Genomic DNA, 20,575 nt, shown 5'->3' with positions numbered 1-20,575 from the left:
TCTGAGTCAGCAGGGAAGCCCTCCTTTCTTTAAACTGAACTCCTAAAAGTTGGGAGCTGTGTCATCTGCATCATAAGCTACCCTTGTCTTTTTTGCAGCATCTAGATTAATACCTGCTATATTCAGGGGTGGCGAATTCTAGGTCTTTATGACAGCCATTCCCCATTCTATTCCCATGGCAGTGACCCATCACCTCCCTTCAGCCATGCCAACACAGAGCCTCAGGACCCCTTCTAGGCAACCCCTTCATCATTTTTATATGGGTGATTAATTCTTCTAGAACAGAAAAAGGTTCTCTTTAGATGTTTAGGTCGGCTTTAGATGTTTTCCTAAATCGTTGAACTACTGTTCATAACATTATATATGTGAAATTCAAAAAAAGAACAGTCATAAAGTAAATACCTACATCTAGTTTAAGAAACAGACATTTCTAATATCTCTGGAACTCTCTGGCTGTGTGGAGAACCTGGCCAGAACTCGTCCAAATGTTTCCAATTTCATGCAACATGCCAGAAATGTCAGGATTACCTATGGGCAGGTAAGTGATTATTATTTTCTCAGGATTTCGATTGCCTTCTGATCAGAGGTCAAAATCTCACTTTTACAAGCATCGTGGATTCATTTACTTCCCTTCGAGCACTTCTAGTAATCATCTGTTCTCCCAGCTTGCCTGTTTCCTCCAGGGGAAAATTAAAGACAGCAACATTCTCCAGGGCAGGATTATAACCCAGATCACCTGGCACCCGGTGCTGTGCGAACCTACTATACTACACCATTTTATCGAATCTTGTTGTATAGTCTCTTAGTCGTGTTTGACTCTTCTGTGACCCCACAGACTGCAGTCTGCAAGGCTCCTCTGTCCATGGGATTCTCCAGGCAAGAATACCGGAGTGGGTTGCTATTTCCTCTTCCAGGGGATCTTCTGGACTCAGGGATCAAACCCACATCTCCTGCTTGTCCGGCAGATTCTTTACCACTGAGCCACTAGGGAAGCTCACTCAGAGAGTAATTATTGATGAGAGACATGTAATAGTTTGCTATTGCTGTTGTAACCGATTCCACACATTTAGTGGCTTGAAACAACATAGATTATTTTACAGTTCTGTAGGTCAGAAGTCTGAAATGGGACTCAGTGGGCTAAATGAGAGTGTTGGCAGGGCTGATCTTTTCTGGAGGCTCTGGGGGAGAATCTATCTCCATGTCTGTCTAGTTTCTGGAAGTCACCACCTTCTTTGGCTCCTAGTTCCCTTCCTCCATTTTCATATCCAGCAAAGTAGGGCCAAGTCCCTCTCACTCTGCCATCCCTATTAATGCTTTTCTGCCTCCTTCTTCTACTATTAAGAACTCTTGTGATCTCACTGGAGCCACCTGGACAACCCCAAATACTCTCTCTGTTTTTGTTTGTTTGTTTAAGTTTAATTTTTATTTATTTACTTGGCTTCACCAGGTCTTAGTTACAGTACACAGAATCTTCGTTGCTGAGTGCAGGATCTTCGTGCTGGCAGGAAGGATCCAATTCCCTGATCAGAGACCAGACTCAGGCCCTCTACACTGGGAGTGAGAAGTTTTAGCCACTGGAGCACCAAGGAAGTTGCACTCTCTCTATTTTAAGGTCGACTGATTGGTAGCCACAATTCCATCAGCAGCCTTACTTTCCCTCAGCCATGTAACTTAACATTTTCACAGGTTCTGGGGATTAGTGGAGAAGGCAATGGCACCCCACTCCAGTACTCTTGCCTGGAAAATCCCATGGACGGAGGAGCCTGGTAGGCTGCAGTCCATGGGGTCTCGAAGAGTCAGACACGACTGAGTGACTTCACTTTCACTTTTCACTTTCATGCATTGGAGAAAGAAATGGCAACCCACTCCAGTGTTCTTGCCTGGAGAATCCCAGGGATGGGGGAGCCTGGTGTGCTGCCATCTATGGGGCTGCACAGAGTCGGACACAACTGAAGCGACTTAACAGCAGCAGCAGCAGCAGCTGGGGATTAGGATGTGAGTATCTTTGGAAAGGGACTTCTCTGGTGGCTCAGATGGTAAAGAATCTGCCTGCAATGCAGGAGACCGAGGTTCCATCCCTGGGTTGGAAAGATCCTCTGGAGAAGGAAAGGGCAACCCATTCCAGTATTCTTACCTGGGAAATCCTATGGACAAACAGCAGGATTTCTGGAAGGAGCTTGTTTTATTTTTCATCAAAGAACATACCTGTCCTTGACCTAATGGTCCACAGAGATAAGTTCAAGGAAACAGATTCTACCTGTGGCCCACATGACATCTCTCATTTCTGAGACACTGGGTCCCACCCACTCCACAGAAGCCCAAAGAAGGGACTTCCTTTTGTGTTACAACATAAAGCAGGGCCTTCCTTGGTGGTCCAGAGGCTAAGACTGCGCTCCCAATGCAGTGGGCCTGGGTTCAATCCCTGCCCAGGGAGCTAGATCCCACATGCTGCAACTAAGACCCAGTGCTGCCAAATTCATTTAAAAATATAAAGCAGGATTGTTTGTCCAATACAGAATATCAGGGGGCATGAGTGGTACTGGTAGAAGGCGATTCTTAAAAGTTACTGAAGTTTCTATTTCTGTAGTTTTGGGTTTGTCTATGAGCACTGAATCTGGTTTTGTGCGCAAATGTTGTGATTTAAGGAATTACAGTAGCAATGTGGAGGAAGCCGTGGAGGGCCCTAAATGTGACCTGGTTTTACATGGCACTAAAGTGTCTTCCTTAACTGGGAGCTGAGGAGCCTGGACTGATTTTAAAGAAACCTCATGATGTTCAAGCAGAATAGAGCTGAGTGTCTGCCCGAGTTTTAATAAAGAAGGCTACCATCTTTTTAAAGTTCTCACCTTACCAGCATTTTCTTTGTCAGCTTTGAACATTTGCTTTAGAAAGAGAAAACAGCCCCACAAAGCTCTTGACAAAGAGGGCTGGTGTTTGGGAGACCTCAGAGTCTCTTCTAAGAGGCTATGAGACTGATTATCCATTAACCACCTCGCTTGGAAACATTGTATGATGAGTTAGAAACAGTTACCATTTCCAAAGCTAAATAAAACTTAACTTTAGTGTAGATATCTAAGTAAAAATAATCTTTTAATACTTGCCTTTGTCTTGTTTGGGTAAGTCCTCAAGGGCCTTCAGCATCTCTGTAACTGTTGTGCTGACACTTTGATAAACAGAGAGGCTGAAATTACAAAACAGCTGGAAGAAGCTGGGAATGTCCCAACCCTGCATAGGATGTGCTTTTTTTGCTGGCTCTTTGGAAAAAGCTGGAAAAAAGTAAGGCTCCACGGAGTCTGTGTCTGACATAAAGTATGACTGAAAAGCCAGGTCAAATTCTTGTTGCATCTGTTTGAAGACGTGAAAGCTCGTATTATAGAGAAATCCCACATCCACGGTCAGCTGGCTGAACACATTCTCTATCTGCATCAGCTGTACATCTTCCTCAGTGAACTTCTCACCAACAGGGAGCTCTTTTTCATCGTCTTCATGGAAAGGAAAGAGAAACTGATATATCTTCCGGAAAACCCGTTCAATCTATGGGGTGGGGTGGGGGACAGAAATGAAATAAATGTATTTTCTTCCAGGACTATTTTTTATTGCAAACTTTTAAGTCATTTTACAGAAGTCATTCCAAATCAAGAACAATCCTGGGCAAACTAGGAAGAGGTGATCCACTTCAAAATCACTACTCATGTACCTGGCTTTGGGGCTGCCCCAGTGGCTCAGTGGTAAAGAATCCGTCTCAATCCAGGAGCCACAGGAGATGCGGGTTTGATCCCTGGGTCAGGAAGATCTCCTGGAGGAGGGCATGACAACCCACTCCAGTATTCTTGCCTGAAGAATCCCGAGGACAGGGGAGCCTGGGGGGCTACAGTCCATGGGGTCGCAAAATAAGCATGCGTGTATGCACCTGGCTTTGACTTTGATTATGGAAATAGGGTCTGAAATTCCTCCTGGTTTCTCTTTGCCTACTGAAAGACCTAAGAAGGCCAAGTTTTCAATACTGTTGACAAGCCACAGCCCTTATGTACTGGTGGTGGTTGGCATGCATGGTTTTAGACCATGTTGATTGCTTGAAAACTGTGAAGGCTCCAGTCTTTCATTTCTGCCTTAGTGTCTTAGGTTTCTTCCCCACCTAAGTGGGATGTTATTAGTGTCCTCCTACTCTCCTTGGGCTCATGTTTTTAAATTAGTCCATGGAAAGAGAATACATTTGCACTGAACTATGAATGCTTTTTGTTGTGGTGGTTGTTCAGTTGCTAAGCCGTGTCTGACTCTTTGCGATTGGTGCTTAATACATCTAAATAGGTTACTTAGGGATGTTACATATTACCAGTGATCAAAACCCTCCTTGGCTGCAGTCAAAGGAATGAAGCTCTAATTATAGAATTTCTTACTCAGAGGGAGATCTTCCAGGAATCACACCATGTTCTCCTTCAACTTTGTGACATGTAAGTCCATGCCAGAGTTGCCTTTGTATGAAAGTGATGTGACCATGTTGTGTGTTTTGGAACATAACAACCATCGACCATCACTGCTGGAACACCACCATCCACTCCCCTACCCTAGTTCTGTTCAAAGAGTTCTCCAGGAATCCTTAGAGGACTCATGCCTTTCTCAAAAAGTAAACTGGGTGGATCATCTGCCTCTCTCTTTGTCAGCTTCTGTTTACCTCAATCCAGACACAGAAACAAAAATTTAAAGGTCCAAGTAATTGTCCTAAGGTTACACAATTATCACAGATAGGAATGGTCCTCAAAGCTCCTGACTTCCACCCAGTGCTCATCCAATGTACTCTGCTGTATCTGAGACTGGCTACAAAAATAGAGCAGATGCAATTAACAGTGGAGGCAAATGAACTTGGCATATGAATTATCCTAGGGGTTTCTCCCTCTGTAATTGGGGATGGCACTGCCAAGCCAAGAACAGACTCTAATTAGTGCATGCTCTGACAGGGAGGAGAATTTCACTGTGTTTCTTACTCAGCCCACTTCTTCAAGGGGGAGGGCCAAAAGCAGAGGAGCCTTTTATGGGTCAGAGCTCATCCTATTCAGGTCACCACCCTCTGTGATTCTCTCTGCCCAGAAGAGAGCCCAAGGGAACAAGAAAAGAAAACATGCCAGTCCTACAGGACATAGATTGAGATAAAGGGGCCATGAATGTGGGCACGTGTGTGTGTGTGTGTGTGCGCGTGCACGCATGTGTGTGCTGCCACAAGAAGGCAAGCCCATTGAAGGAGAGATTCAGGAGGCAGAGAATGCCTTCAAAGGTTTGGCCTCCAGAGAAAACAAAATCAAAGCAGGTTGAAATCAGAAACTATAATACTATTACTCAGAATGTAATTTGGCAAACATTTATTGAACACCTACAATGCTTAAATGAAGGCAGATAAGATACGGTTCCTGCCCTCATAGAGCTTACAATCTAGCATGAATAGGTTCACAAATAACAAATAAAAGGCAGAAAGAGGGTATTTCTAAGAGATACAAACAGTGTCATGAGAAGGGGGACAGACACTGGGTGGCTGTTCTAACTCATAAATTACATACCCACCAGTGATTCATACAGAAATATGAATGCTAGATTCCAGGTTGCAAAAGGTCACTATCAGATCAGCCATCTCTATTCTAAATATTAACATAAATTACTTTTAAAAAGTAAGCTGAAGCAGGTACCTTAAGAACTTAGCAATCTTGAGTTCTGCTTTTCCCTTACCGTGGATTTCATAGAGGACCAACTGCTTTGGCAGGTTGTATAAAATCTCATGCAGTCACTTTCCAGGCAAGATTTGCATTCGTCCCAGGAATCCATCAGAGACACCTGGCATAGCCTTTCTTCCTCTTCTAGATGTTCTTGAACTTCATTCATAAGCTTCAGGGCCTCCTAATTAAAAAGTAGAAACACACACCCTATTTTCCATTTCATGACTTTGTGTGCTATATCTTAATTGATTTCTCACTTTACAAAATGTGCGTATTCTAAACTAAACCTCATTTCTGCTACAAATGAGCAGCTGATAGATTTACCCAGAATCTTTCAGTTCAGTTAAGAGAAGGGCACCTCTTGATCCCTACAGACAACTGGACATTTCTTATCCACCTATTTATTTATGTATTCAACAGCTGTTTATTGAGAGCTTCTATGGGATGGGCATTCACTGCTCTTGAGTGAACCAGCCACAAAGACACAGCCCTTGCTCTGCAGAATGCCTAATTGATCTGCTTACTAGTCTGTCTTCACTTCTAGTCGTTGGAGGATGTGAAGATGGAATTTTAAGGCTGACAAAGTTGACACATTTATCTCCTTCATTTATGCTGCCTTTAATTTTTATATGCTCTTAAACACTGCCAGAAAGCACAACTCTGGTACATCACATCAAGCCTTCGCAGTGAGTTGCATTCTAATGGCAGAGATGCTGTGTTCTCAGCAGCTTTGTGTTTCTCGTCCATATTCTGAGCACGCCGCCTGGCGGTGCCTGCTATACTCGACCAGGTCCCACCCAGCAGAGGTGACACCGGTCCAGAAATGTCAACCCCGCCCCCAGAGCTCCCTGCCAGGCCAGCATCCCATAGACCTCCCAGGCCTGCCTGCAAGAGGGGACTTCTGCAAACCAGCTCTCTCAAGGCCTGAGAAGTAGCTCAGGGGAGTTAGGGAAGCTAAAAGACGCGTCCATAAGAGGAGAGCCTTAGAGCTGATGGCGACTCCCTTAAGTGGAAAAACACGAGTGAGCACAGTTTCTAAAACCAATTTAGTGCGTAATTTTACCTACTGGAAAAGAAAAAGATAAGCACCCCTTCCTGGCATATTAAGCCTCAAGAGACAACTGGGCAATGACTATCTCCCACATCACTGCTAAGCTTGGAATTTTCATCTCTTCTAGTGGCAGAATCCTGGGGTTGAGCCAGCTGTCCTTAGCTGCGTGCCATATAGGGAAACCGGGCCAGTCCCCAGGCTACCAAACAAACCTTGTGATCTAGACAGGCTTAACCTATCTTTTGGGGCTTTGTGGAACAAATATGGAATCCTGCAACTTCTTAAGAAAGCTTGTTCCACCAGGGGAGGAAACAACACCACCCAAATTTTCTCAGTCTTTTTTAAATATTATGCTCATTGTCACTGTAAACCAAAATCCCAGTATTTCCAATTACAAACTACCCTCACTGTGGACCCTTGGGCAAATTATTTAATCATCTCTGAGCCCATTTCCTTTGTAGCGAACAGGAATACTCGTAGGATCTACTTCTTAAGTTTTCATATTGAGACAAGCAAGCAAGGCACCTAGCCTGTAATCATCTGATTTGCTTTCGCTTACCTCCAAGAGCATAATGAAAACCAATGGCCAAATCACATGGCCCAAGATCTGGTAGTGAACTGTTGCCCCGGAGGAAGTAGGTCTTTGGTTTAGGAATGTCCTGTCGGAGCTCTCTGCTTCGTCCAACTGTCCCACCCAGTGATAGATTTCATATTTAGAGTTGTCTTCCTGCAGTCAGTTTATCAAAGTCCCACCCAAACCTGGACGGGGGTGCGTGGTGTGGAATCACTTGAAGGGCTGCTTTAGGGTTTCCCACTTTAGTAAGAGAAAGCTTTAGATGCTCCCACTGATATAAAATGGGCTTCCCAGGTGGCACTAGTGATAAAGAACCTGCCTGCCAATGCAAGAGGCGTGGGTTCAATCTCTGGATCTGGAAGACCCCCTGAAGAAAGAAATGGCGGCCCACTCCAGTATTTTTGCCTGGAGAATCCCATGGTCAGAAGAGTCTGGTGGGCTATAGCCATAGGGTCACACAGAATCAGACACAACTGAAGCACACACGTATTAAACATAAACAGGGAGAAGCTGAGGAGGGGGACTGAGATCATGCCAGGTTACCTGAGGATGGATGGAATTTTTTTTTTCTGGGAGACTGGGGTTGTCCACCCCATATCTGCAAATTCATAATTTATGTAAAGTATCCTTTACTTTAGGTTTAAAATCATTTTAGGAAGGGAGACTTCGGGTTAAACAGATTTTTCCTTTTTAAAATGAATTTTTGGGACTTCCCTGGCAGTTCAGTGGTTAAGATTCCATGCATCCAATGCAGAGGGTGTGGGTTCTGTCCCTGGTGGGGGAACTAAGATCTCACATGCCATGTGGCATGGCCAAATAATGAGATAAATTTGAAAAAAAAAATAAAATGAATTTTTATGAGTGCCCATGCTTTAAGAGTATAATTCTAGGATTTAAAAAAAATGGAATAAATAAGTCTGAAGAAATAATAAAAATTCCACTAGCTCCTGAGATTCTACAGCATCCGAAATGGAACTAACACTTGCTGACCTCACACTGAGCTTTCTTTTCGTAGTTTGTGCTGCCTCCTTGGCTCACCAGGAGGCCAGGGAAAAGGAGAAAAACAGAAAGTCCCTAGGTCCCGCAGGCACAGCGCCAGCTCACTTTCTCCTGGGTCAGTCATGACAGGGTTGGGTTAACACATTAATTAACATCTCAAAACTCAGTTTCCTTAGCTGTAAAATGAAAACGATGGTTTACCCAGACGCTGGAAGGATGTGATAATGTGTTTTATAAGGGCCTGTAAATGATATCTAGTGTGGTTATTCCTGGTGGTCAGACTCACGAGCCCACCAGGGAAGAACCTGGCTTAGAGGAGCTTCCCCATTGCTTCGTAAGGAGCAGGTTTTGATTTCTTCAAGGTCTTTTGCTGGCTGCTGAAAGGAAGGAGGGCTTGCAGCTGCTGCTCAAGCCGTCTCCTCACCAGGGACCCTGTGTGGCTGCACAATCAACCAGCTGGTGACAGGCTGACTCCAGCTCTGAGGTCACAGCCTGTGACATAGCCCTGCTCCAATGGCTCAGGGGACACCCAGTGGCCACAGTGAGTGCCAGGAACTCCCTGGAGCTGGTGTGAAAGTGTTAGTCGCTCAGTCATGTCCAACTCTTTGTGACCCCATGGACTATAGCCCACCAGGCTCCTCTGTCCATGGAATTCTCTCCAGGCAAAAAATACTGGAGTGGGTAGCCATTCCCTTCTCCAGGGGATCTTCACGATCCAGGGATTGAACCAGGGTCTCCTGCATTGAGGGTCGATTCTTTACCATCTGAGCCACCAGGGAAGTCCTGGAGCTTGGTGATTCCCACCTTTATAGATCTAGGTCTAGAGAGGAGATATTAGAACTTCTATTTATTTTTTAATTTAAAAATCAACTATGGGGAATTGTTTAATGGGTACAGAGTTTTGGTTTTGTAGGAGACATGGGTTCAATCCCTGGGTTTGGAATATGCCCTGGAGAAGGAAACAGCAACCTACTCCACTATTCTGGCTTGGGAAATCCCATGAACAGAGGAGCCTGGCGGGCTAGAGTCCAGGGGGTCTCAAAAAGAGTCGACATAACTTCATGACTAACAAACAAAAGAGTTACGGTTTTGCAAAATGGGAAGAATTCTGGAGCTTGGTTGCCCAACAATGTAAATGTATTTAATACTATTGAGCTGTATTCATAAAAGTGGTTAAGACGGCAAATTTTATGATATATATTTTACCACAATTAAACATTTTTTCATGAAAATAAAGTTTAAAAATGTGGAAGATCTGGGTTCAATCCCTTGGTTGGGAGGGATCCCTCCTGGAGGAGGGCATGGCAACTGATTCCAGTATTCTTGCCTGGAGAATCCCCATGGACAGAGGAGCCTGGCAGGCTGCAGTCCATGGGGTCGCAAAGAGTCAGACATGACTGAGCATCTAAGCACAGTACACACTCCCAATTTTAAAATTTAAAATACTTTGCAAATTATTTTTGTTATAGTTTTGACACCCTCTTTGATTTAAGGGCATGTTGAAAATAAATTTTTAAAAATTTAACTATTCTGAGTGTGATGTTAATGGTTATTGCCATTAAACTATGAGCCACGCAATGTCTATAATTTAGAAATGTATTGACTTTATACTGTAACATATGAACAGTTTTTAATATGGCCCATGGATGTCTGAATATAATGTATATTCTCCATTGATAAGGTATATAGTTTAGACAGAAACTATTAAGTAAAGGTACATGCATTAAATTGATGAGGCTGATAGACTATTTCACAGGCACTGGTGCTCATGCCAGGCCATTGCATGTGGCCAGCTGTGCCTGAGGACCCTGGGGAAGAGGAATTCTGTACATTCCAGAAGCATCAACACTGGTTGCCTCTGTTCACTTGGAGCCAGTTGCAGTGAATTGTCATTTAAGAGGACTCAGGTAAGTGAGGGCTTCCCAGGTGGCACTAAAGGTAAAGAATCTGCCTGCCAATACAGGAGATGCTGCAAGAGATGTGGGTTCGATCCCTGGGTCTGGAAGAGCCCCCGGAGTAGGAAATGGCAACCCACTCCAGTATTCTTGCCTGGAAAATTCCATGGACAGAAGAGCCTGGCGATGTGACTGAACGACTGAGCACAGGTAAATGATGGTTTTTAACTACTTTAAACTAGCCCTCACTAAAAGGGCAGGAGACTTTAAAAGATTCTTGGGGAAAAAAATAACCAGCAGATTAAAAAATATGAATAACTCCTGCTCAGGTAGATAAGAAATAATGGCAGGGCTAACACTGTTTCATTGTGAGCTCTTTGTTGGCCTTGTGTCAGTAAAAATGATGATCTAAACAGATGTGGCAATAAGCTAAAATTTTTTCAAAATATGTAGAAGATTATTTGAAATATGGACTTGGTAGCAATTCATGTATCTAATTTATAAATAAATGAAAATGCATATATTCAGGAGTGGATGGTAACAATAATTACAGTAATAAGGATGGGAAAGAAAAAAATTTTGTAGAAACCACTGATCTGGTCCAAAACTTCCAAACATTTTTGACTTGTCATTCCAACTCAAAAGGCACCATGAAGCAGTTTTAAGAAAGTAGCATTTCCCAACTAGCATTGAATCCTCCAAACACCTGAGTATGGAGTCTTTCAAAGGCATAATCTACAAGAAATATGTTCTTTGAAGAAATTTGAAATTTTCTTCAAAGTCTTCCTCCAATAGGGTAGATTTCCAGAAAAACTATGTTTAGGGTAAATAAATAATTTCTCCACTGCATTCAGATGTGCACTATTTATGGTCCAGACATATTTCTGAACAGTTATACAGTTGTTGTTGTTGTTGTTTTTCAGGCTGCCCTGTTCAGCATGCAGGATCTTAGTTCCCTGACCAGGGATCGAACCCAAGGCCCCAGCATTGGGACTGAGGCATCTTTACCACCCGACGTTCCAGGACAGGTATGATTTTCAATGACTGTACCTGCTTTTCTTCTCTGCATTTCTTCAGGGTTCTCATTAGTTTGCTATGTTCCTCCTCTCTTCTTTCCATCAGGATTTTCATCTGCTTCATGCCAATCAAAGCCTTCTTCACCTCTTCATCTACGTCTATCTCCCCAGCCTTGGAAAAACCTAAAAGATTATGTTGCAGTTTTTTCCTTTAAGATCTGATCAGATTATAGTGTATCAGAATACAATGAATTCCAGCCATTAAAAAGAATGAAATAATGCCATTTGCAGCTACATGGATGGACCTAGAGAGTGTCACATTGAGTGAAGTAAGTCAGACAGAGGAAAAATACCATATGGACATCCCTTACATGTGGAATCCAAAGAGAAATGATACAAGTGAACTTATAAAACAGAAAGAGGCTCACAGACTTAGAAAACGAACTCATGGTTGCCAGCAGAAGGGATAGTTAGGGAGTTTGGGAAGGTCAGGTACACACTGCTATATTTAAAATGGATAACCAACAAGGACCTACTGTACAGCACCCGGAACTCTGCTCAATGTTATGTGGCAGCCTGGATGGGTGGGGGGATTTGGGGGAGAATGGATACATGTATACGTATGGCTGAGTCTCTTTGCTGTTTACCTGAAACTACCACAGCATTGTTAATCAGTTACACCCCAATACAAAATAAAAAGTTGAAAGTTTTGTAATAATAATAATAGAAAGAATACAATGAGTTTACCAGTTTTTTGTGTCCCTCCAGCAGAGGCTTAATTGTTTTTTTATTGCATCAGACTCCAAAAGCAGATCACCATGCTTGGGCTATCAGCTACCACATGGAGGGGGCAACCCCTGCCCCCCCACCCCCACCCCAAGGGAAATACCTTCTGTTCTTCACTTCTGAGCTTCCAGCCAAGTCAGAGTTCATTTAACCCCATCTTATCATTCTCCTCAGAGCCTGTTTTCATTTATCCAATTTTTTCTTTCTTTCCCTTAAAACTCAAGTGTGTTTATATTAGAAGAAAACATTGAATTTTCTTCACAGACAATTTATATTAAATGCCCAACTGGGAACCTCAAACAGAGAGAACAATTTCCCTTTCTTTCAGCTTCAATTACCTTCCCAGGAGGCTTCAAACCTAGAAAGTATCTGGTATAATGCAAGATTCTTTAACAACCTCCTGGATGTCTCTAACACCCCTTTAATAAGCCTTTAGTGAGTATGAAATTCATCGTTTGTCATACTCTTTTCACAATAGCCAACGTGGCCGCCAAAGGAGCTTAACCTGGCCTCCAAATTTATTTACGGATCCCCAAAAGGAACATTTAAACTAATTTATTTTTCTAAGATAGGCACCCAAAGCGTATCTCGGCAAACAAAGACTCCAATTTAATGAGCACAGACCAACCAGATTCGATGTCGCTCTAACCCATCCTTTCACGGTCTCACAAATAACTGCATGGATGACTTTAATTGTTTAAATGTTTCAAATGCTAGCAAAGAATTTCACTGTTCGTTAAAACCGTGCTCAGAGGACACCGAACATCTGGATGAACCCAAGCCGTGCAGCCTAAGACGTTGGCAAGTTTTATCTCTGTGATGGCGAACATCTGGAACTGTGAACCGTTCTCAGAGACACAATTGGAATTTTCTATTTTTAATCCAGATGTTTGGCGTCTTGTCTACTTGGCTGAAGAGCCTGGAGAACGTCTCCCTGTGAAACTAGAGGGCGTTCTGAATGCGGTTATCTCTCAACTGTAAATCACAGTAAGCGCCAGCAGGACATGGAAACAGGCAGACGGGACACGGTGCAGATAAAGAGACCAGACATTACCCTTCGGGTCTTCACGGATGGAAGTTCGGTCCTTCCCAGTAGGCGCACACTGACAGTCTCTCAGCCGCAGCAGATACACGATAAACACCAAGAGTGGCGGCTTCATGTTTCCGCCGTGACTGCGAAGGAAGGATAAACCTGTATCAGATGCCTTCCGTTTAGTTTCTGTTGGCATCAGTTGAAAACACCTGGTGAGTCAAAGCATTTTTCTGTCGATTTTTCTTTATGACTTTAGACAATGTATGTTGATATGGTTGAGACATAAGGAAACTTGAAATCTAAATAAATTCTTTGAGAAGACAACCCAAGTCCCTCTTTGCTTGCATTCTTCATGGCAGTTAAATAAGGTCTTCATCTGAAGCATTTGAAATTTAAGGCAACCAAAAGTATGGATCCCAGCCCCACAGAATCCAAACTTCATTTTATTTCCTTGTCAACAGTAAACAACCCCAAACACAGAATTAGCTATGTCAGAGGGGATTGTTTTTTCTCCAAAATTCTCAGGCCATAAGTAATTTTTAACCTAGATGGTTTACTACTTATTTTTTTTTTATGAAAGCAAGAACCCCTCAGATTTTTCTCATATATCTTATAAAAGCCATCAGATAAATGAATCATACGCAAATTTTTTTCTTCTCAGATAATAAATTTCCTTTTATACAATTAGTTGTAAACATTGCCAATAAAAACATATGCTTTCACAGTTATATCTCTAGATTATCTTAACTCCTCCAAAAAAGGATATTTATATTTATATATATATATATTTGTTATTTTGGAATAAAAACCCAACCCTATATTATTTAATCTACATTTGGAATGTCTTTTTAAAATACTGGTAGTTACAAAGCTATCACATTTTACGTCTAGAATTATCATTTGAGCTAATTCTCTTTCTGTTAAGACCCTTTCAGTTTCGTGTTGGTCGCTCATTTGTGTATGACTCTTTGTGACCCCGTGGACTGTAGCCCGCCAGGTTCCTCTGCCCAAGGGATTCTCCAGGCAGGAATACTGGAGTCAAGAGCCGTTCCCTTCTCCCGGGGATCAAGACCCTATTTACCAAATAAAATTTTAACATATTTACCACTAACTTTGCAGGCTCTCCCCAACAAGGTTGCCACCAGCTTCTGTAAGGATCTTCACTTTCCTCTGATTTAATGTTTGTCTGTGTCAGGGATTTAACCTTGTTCTATTAATTTGATGACACAGCTCTTAATCCTATTAACCTAACATTGTGAGATTAAGGGTATGGTTTAGAATGTGGTAGGGTCTCGAAATAAACACTAGAGGGCGGGCTGTCTACACGATCAGGAACAGTGACCTTGAGCTGCTTTATTTTACACAATTTTTAAAAAAAATATGGAATTCTTCATACATTTGCGTGTCATCCTTGTACAGGGGCCTCTGTATTGTTCCAGTGTTTGTATCTGTGTTGCCAAAACAAGCATACACAGATATGTTTGATAAGACTCATTAAAGCCTTAGAAATATTTTTTTAATTTGAAATTTTTTCTATATATCTTCTTACACAGGCTTCCCGGGTGGTTCAGTGGTAAAGAATCTGCCTGCCAATGCAGGAGACGCTGGTTCCATTCTTGGGTTAAGTCCCCTGGAGGAGGAAATGGCTATCCACTCCAGTATTCTTGCCTGGAAAATTCCATGGACAGTGGAGCCTGGCAGGCTACAGTCCTTGACGTTTCAAAGAATCAGACATGACTGAGCACACGTGTATGTGCACACACACACACACACATACCTCTTCGTATATAGGTCAAACAAATTTCTTTGTCGGAAATGTAAGGAACAATATGAAAAAGAGTAAGAAAATGCTTAGATAAAACATTTTGAGATAACTAATAAGGACCTACTGTATTGCACAGGGAACTCTACTCCATACTCTGTGATGACCTATATGGGAATAGAATCTAAAAAAGAGTGGGTATATGTATACATGTAACTGATTCTCTTTGCTGTACAGCAGAAACTAACACAACATTGTAAAACAACTATACTCCAATAAAAATTAATTTAAAAAACATTCTGAAGATTATTTACATAGTTGTTAGGCATTTTAAAAAGCATATGCAAACATTTTAACTAGATGAAATGATAACATCTAGCCTATAAAGAGTGTAATAGGTGAGCATTTCACTACAATATACTAATTGATTAGCTGAGCTAAAAATTCAGCAGATGATTCTTCTAAAAACAATTAGAGAGTCACCATGGCAGCTACTGTAGTCTGGGTCTGTGGCTACTGAAGTCTCAAGATTGTCTTGGGGTCCCTTTTCCAAGTTTGGAGGGATTCCACTTATTGATGCTTATTGATTGGACTTATTGATCACTACTTATTGATGCTCAGTACTTTTCAGCAGGTCACACTGACCGTTCTAAACTGACTCACCTGCCTTTTGGGGCCCTTAGAAGTTGATCCTTGTGTCTGAGCAACCTGCAGTCTGGAGTTTATCTCTGCTCTGCTTGGACACGGGGATGGGGAATTATAAGACACACCAGAAGTCTTGTCCACATCTCATGTAGCTGTCTTTTGTGTGTGCTAGGTCGCTTCAGTCATGTCCGACTCTTTGTGACCCTATGGACTGTAGCTTGCCAGGCTCCTCTGTCCATGGGGATTCTCCAGGCAAGAATACTGGAGTGGGTTGCCATTTCCTACATCAGGGATCTTCCCGACCAAGCAATTGAACCCAAGTCTCCTGCACTGGCAGGCAGGTTCTTTACCACTTGGGAAGCCCTTAGCTGTCTTAACTATCTGGCAATTCTCTGTATTAGTTGAAAACCTCTTAACTCTGCTAGAAAACAGATCAGCTCTAAGCAAAATCTGAACTATTATTATGTTAAGAAGCCTCATGTCACTTTTGAGCAAATCTAAACCACCCCTACAAACAGATGTGTATTATTCTAAGAGGTGATCATATGGCCAAAGGAAGAAGCAGCACTTGGGGTCTTTTTCTGAGGAAGACAAGAGTCCAGTTCTGGGAAAGTCAATCCTAGGAAATTGTGCAGCATCAGTGCCAACTCTGACCCTGAGAACCTTTCTTGTTACTTTTCTGTTGTCCAAATTTGGACTCACTTGAAGTCATGGCTGGACTCTACATGCTTTTTCCATTGTTTTTTTTTTTTTTTCTTGTTGTTTTGGCCTCATGGCATGTGGGATCTTAGCTCCTGGACCAGGGATCGAACTGGCACTCCCTGCATTTGAAAGTGAAGTCTTAACCACTCGACCACCAGGGAAGTCCCAACAAGCTCACATTTTGTTGAAAATGAAACTAATGTTTAGGAAGACTGGTGGCTCATTCTCTAGTGGCAGGTTTTTTTTTCCTATGTATTCCATCAGTTCAGTTCAGTTCAGTCGCTCAGTCGTGTCCAACTGTGTGACCCCATGGACTGCAGCAAGCCAGGCTTCCCTTTCCATCACCAACTCGAGGAACTTGCTCAAACTCATGTCCATCGAGTTGATGATGCCATCCAACCATCTCATCCTCTGTCATCCCCTTCTCCTCCTGCCTTCAATCTTTCCCAGCATAAAGATCTTTTCCAATGAGTTCGCTCTTTGCATCGGATGGCCAAAAAGTATTGGAGCTTCAATTCCAGCATCAGTCTTTCCAATGAATATTTAGGACTGATTTCCTTTAGGACTGACTGGTTTGATCTCCTTGCAGTCCAAGAGACTCTCAAGAGTCTTCTCTAATACCACAGCTCAAAAGCATCGATTCTTCAGTGCTCAGCCTTCTTTATGGTCCAACTCTCACATCCATACATGACTACTGGAAAAACCATAGCTTTGACTAGATGAACATTTGTTGGCAAAGTAATGTCTCTGCTTTTTAATATGCTGTCTAGGTTGATCATAGCTTTTCTTCCAAGGAGCAAGCATCTTTTAATTTTATGGCTGCAGTCACCATGTTTCCCGTTTAAGTGTAATTTCCGAGAACAGAACTTTATTGCTTATTAGTACTAATTACTTTTAAAATATCCCGAAACTTCCAAACAGTTTCTTCCTCTAATTATTTCATCTGTTTTCACAGCTGTTATTTTGTTAAGATTAGACAACACTTCACGCAAATCTGGTTATTTTCATAATTATGACATCACTATGTTCAAGATTTAAGTGGGGCATAAAATATTATATTAATAACTAGTAGGTTGGTAACTTTCCCAGATGGCACTAGTGGTAAAGAATCTGCCTGCCAGGGCATGAAACATAAGAGGTGTGGGTTGGATCTCTGGGTTGGGAAGATCCCCTGGAGGAGGGCATGGCAATCCACTCCAGTATTCTTGCCTGGAGAATCCCATGGACAGAGGAGCCTGGCGGTCTACAGTCCACAGGGTTGTAAAGAGTCAGACACGACTGAAGCGACTCAGCACGCTGCGTGCAAAGCTTGGTAACTAAGGATACCTAGAAGCAAGGTACTCTTAATCAAGGACAACAAAAAGATGCACAGGATATTCACTGAGAAATGGAACAGTCAGACAGATGGACTTGAATAGGTCAGGCTTGGACAGAGCATCTTCCATGTGTGGCTGTAATGAACCTGCTACTATGTTATCCCTGATTAGACTGGCCCACCCCCGCTGGCACAGCTGGACAACTTCTGGGCTTCCCCTTGGGTACCTGTTTGGCAGAGAGCAGGCCGAGAAGCCTGTGTCATCTGTGCTGATTCTTCTGTGGAGCCCAGATCCAGGATACAATGCCAGCGGTCCCTGGAGTCGTGCAGCCTGGCAGGGGTGGGTCCTGTGCATGAGCTGGGGCTTACTGTCTTGCACAGGAAGGAGGGTGAAGTCAGTGCATTCCCCAAACCTGGATTCTCTCATGAGTCAAACAACATACTCCTGCTTGGGAGGGAGTGTTACTCTGGTAGAACACACACAGACACACACACACACATCCCACACACCCCAAGAAGGGAATGCCTAAGAGAAAATAAAAGACAAAAACATAGAGAGTCAAATACATGATTTATGTAGATTGTAATGAAACCATGGAGCTTCCCAGGTGGCTCAGTGGTAAACGAACTGCCTGCCGATGCAGCAATGTGGGTTAGATCCCTGGGTCAGGAAGATCCTCTGGAGAAGGAAATGGCAACCCACTTCACGGACAGAAGAACCTGGCGGGCTACAGTCCATGGGGTTGCAAAGAGTTGGATATGACTTAGTGATTAAACAACAATGAAATCATGGGTAATCATTAGTTAAATCCACTTCACCTGCCTTCACTAATCAAGGTCTTTTTAAGACTTTCACGTCCTCCAAGCAGCATGCAGCCTAAGCAGTAAGATGTTTGCCCGAGTTGTTTCCCAGGGACATGGAGTCAGTTGTGTCCAGTTGGAGAGAGCTAGTTAAGACTAGTTAGGACCACCAATCCTCCAACTGGCATGCGTAGTGTCCAGTTGGCGACTTTTGATGGCAGAGGACCAAAAATTCCACCCTCGGGTCATGCTAAGCGCCTCCATTTTTGAATGTGCCAAGGCCTTCACAGAACAGTAATGATTCTCACACCTTTCCCCAAGTACCTTTTCTCGTGATCCCTAGGTTCCCCGCCCCTCAGACCATCCTGTTTCTTTATCCTTTATCCCCCAAGGACCCCAAGCCCATTGCACCCCAAAAGGGGGTTGATCTGGGAGTTCTTCTCCCATCTTCTCACTTGACTGCTTTGGCTTGTGTGAATGTCAGGAGAAATGAACTTGGTTCAGCAACAATAGTAATAATTAAATTCACTAGCTCTCTTTCCTTCCTCTCTTCTTTCCTTCCTTCCTCCCTTCTTTTCTTTCTTCTTTCTTTATCTTCCCTTATTCAGTCATTCATGTAATAAACAAAAATATAATTCACATTAAAAAGCAACAGTTTAGACGTAGAGTGTAAATAATTTTTTAAAAATTTGTCCTCTTCGTGGACAAATGTTGACTAGCTCACTAACAGAGAGGACAAGTGGTGAAGTACAAAGTTCACTAATTTAAGAACCAGGTTCCAGGGACTTCCATGGTGGTTCAGTGGTTAAGCAGTAAGATGTTTGCCTGAGTTTTTCTCCAGGGACATGGAGTCAGCTGTGTCCAGTTGGAGAGAGCTGGTTAAGACTAGTGAGGACCACCAACCCTCCAACTGGCATGCATAGTTAATCCACCTTCGAATGCAGGGGATACAGGTTCGATCCCTGGTCCAGGGAGATTCCACATGCCATGGAGCAACTAAGCCCAGGTGCCCCAAGTACTGAAGTGCTCTTGTCCTAGAGCCCAGGCTCCACAATGAGAGAAGCCGCTGCAGTGAGGAGCCCAGGCACCACAGCTAGAGAGTAGTCCCTGCTCGCCTCAACTACAGAAACCCTGCTTAGCAACAAAGACCCAGCACAGCCAAACATAAATAAATAAATAAGAGTTAGCCATTAAAAAAAAAAAAGTGTTAAAAAAAAAAAGGAATTAGCTACCGTCAAAATTCTCACCACTGTGGGCTCTGGATTTCATTGTGTCCTCATCCAAAAATGAGAAATTATTGGAAGAAATATTCTCAACTGGTACTCCCAGGTCTTAGTTTCTGTGATTCTTATTTATTTATTCTCATCAAGCTTCAACATACTTTGAGTCAATCTGTAAAATAACACATCACAGCCACTTTATCGCCCATATAGAGTTGCTGAACAGATCAAATTAATTAATATGAATGCAAATGATTTATCAAGCTTTAGAGCACAATGTAATTGGAAGGCTTGACCAACAGCCTCTTTTAAAAATTCAGACTAAATCAAAAAGGTTATTTTAGGCTCATGTTACATAGGCAGCAAAAGTAGGCACTGAATCCTGATTTCAAAATCTTTCATGAAAAACAGTAACCTTGAATATAAGGTGAAGAAATTACATCCCATTTAACCTCATCATAAAATCAGAATTTATCTGTACAGACCAGCACCATATAGATTTAATTATGGTTTTTCCAGTAGTCATGTATGGGTATGAGAGTTGGACCATAAAGTCATGTATGGATGTGAGCACTGAAGAATTGGTGCTTTCCAGTTGCGGTGCTGGAAGACTCTTGAGAGTCCCAAGGACTGCAAAGAGATCAAACCAGTCAATCCTAAAGGAAATCAACCCTGAATATTCATTGCAAGGACTGATGCTAAAGCTGAAGCTTTAATGCTTGATGCGAAGAGCTGATGGCATTACTGACTCAATGGACATGAATTTGAGCAAACTCCGGGAGACAGTGGAAGACAGAGGAGCCTGGTGTGCTACAGCCCATAGAGTCGCAAAGAGTCGGACGCAACTTAGCAACTGAACAACACAAAGAATGGGCTGAGCCCAACCAACCCACTCTAGGCCCCCATGGCCGAGTTCTGTCTTCATCTCTTTCGCAGTATTTTCAGAGTGCCAGCTGTGCGCCAGGCACGTTATCAAACATTAGAAACCTGCCTGGTCTTTTTTCTGTTCCTCTCCCTCTGTCCTGGCCTTACATGTTTATATTTCCCAGGATTTTCTTCTTGTAGAAAATGTCA

General features: G+C 42.8%; 1 protein-coding gene and 1 pseudogene across 1 annotated transcript in view; both read right to left on the bottom strand.

Annotated features, from left to right (window-relative positions):
• The window catches only part of CLUL1 (clusterin like 1), a 29,073-nt gene extending 11,157 nt beyond the window's left edge, over window positions 1–17,916 (bottom strand). The window contains exons 1-5 of the mRNA XM_055558997.1: window positions 17,708–17,916; window positions 13,078–13,196; window positions 11,272–11,420; window positions 5,716–5,883; window positions 3,102–3,534 (exon numbers count right to left, since the gene is read on the bottom strand). Coding sequence (XP_055414972.1) covers window positions 3,102–3,534; window positions 5,716–5,883; window positions 11,272–11,420; window positions 13,078–13,196; window positions 17,708–17,907 — 1,069 coding nt within the window. The 5' untranslated portion in view covers window positions 17,908–17,916. The remainder of the gene's footprint in view (window positions 1–3,101; window positions 3,535–5,715; window positions 5,884–11,271; window positions 11,421–13,077; window positions 13,197–17,707) is intronic.
• On the bottom strand, window positions 14,431–14,521 carry LOC129636364 (uncharacterized; annotated as a pseudogene).
• Window positions 17,917–20,575: the final 2,659 nt, after the last annotated feature.

This window comes from Bubalus kerabau, chromosome 21 (genome assembly GCF_029407905.1).
Source record: "Bubalus kerabau isolate K-KA32 ecotype Philippines breed swamp buffalo chromosome 21, PCC_UOA_SB_1v2, whole genome shotgun sequence".
NCBI lineage: Eukaryota > Metazoa > Chordata > Mammalia > Artiodactyla > Bovidae > Bubalus > Bubalus kerabau.
This window is presented reverse-complemented; position numbering and strand designations above follow the sequence as displayed.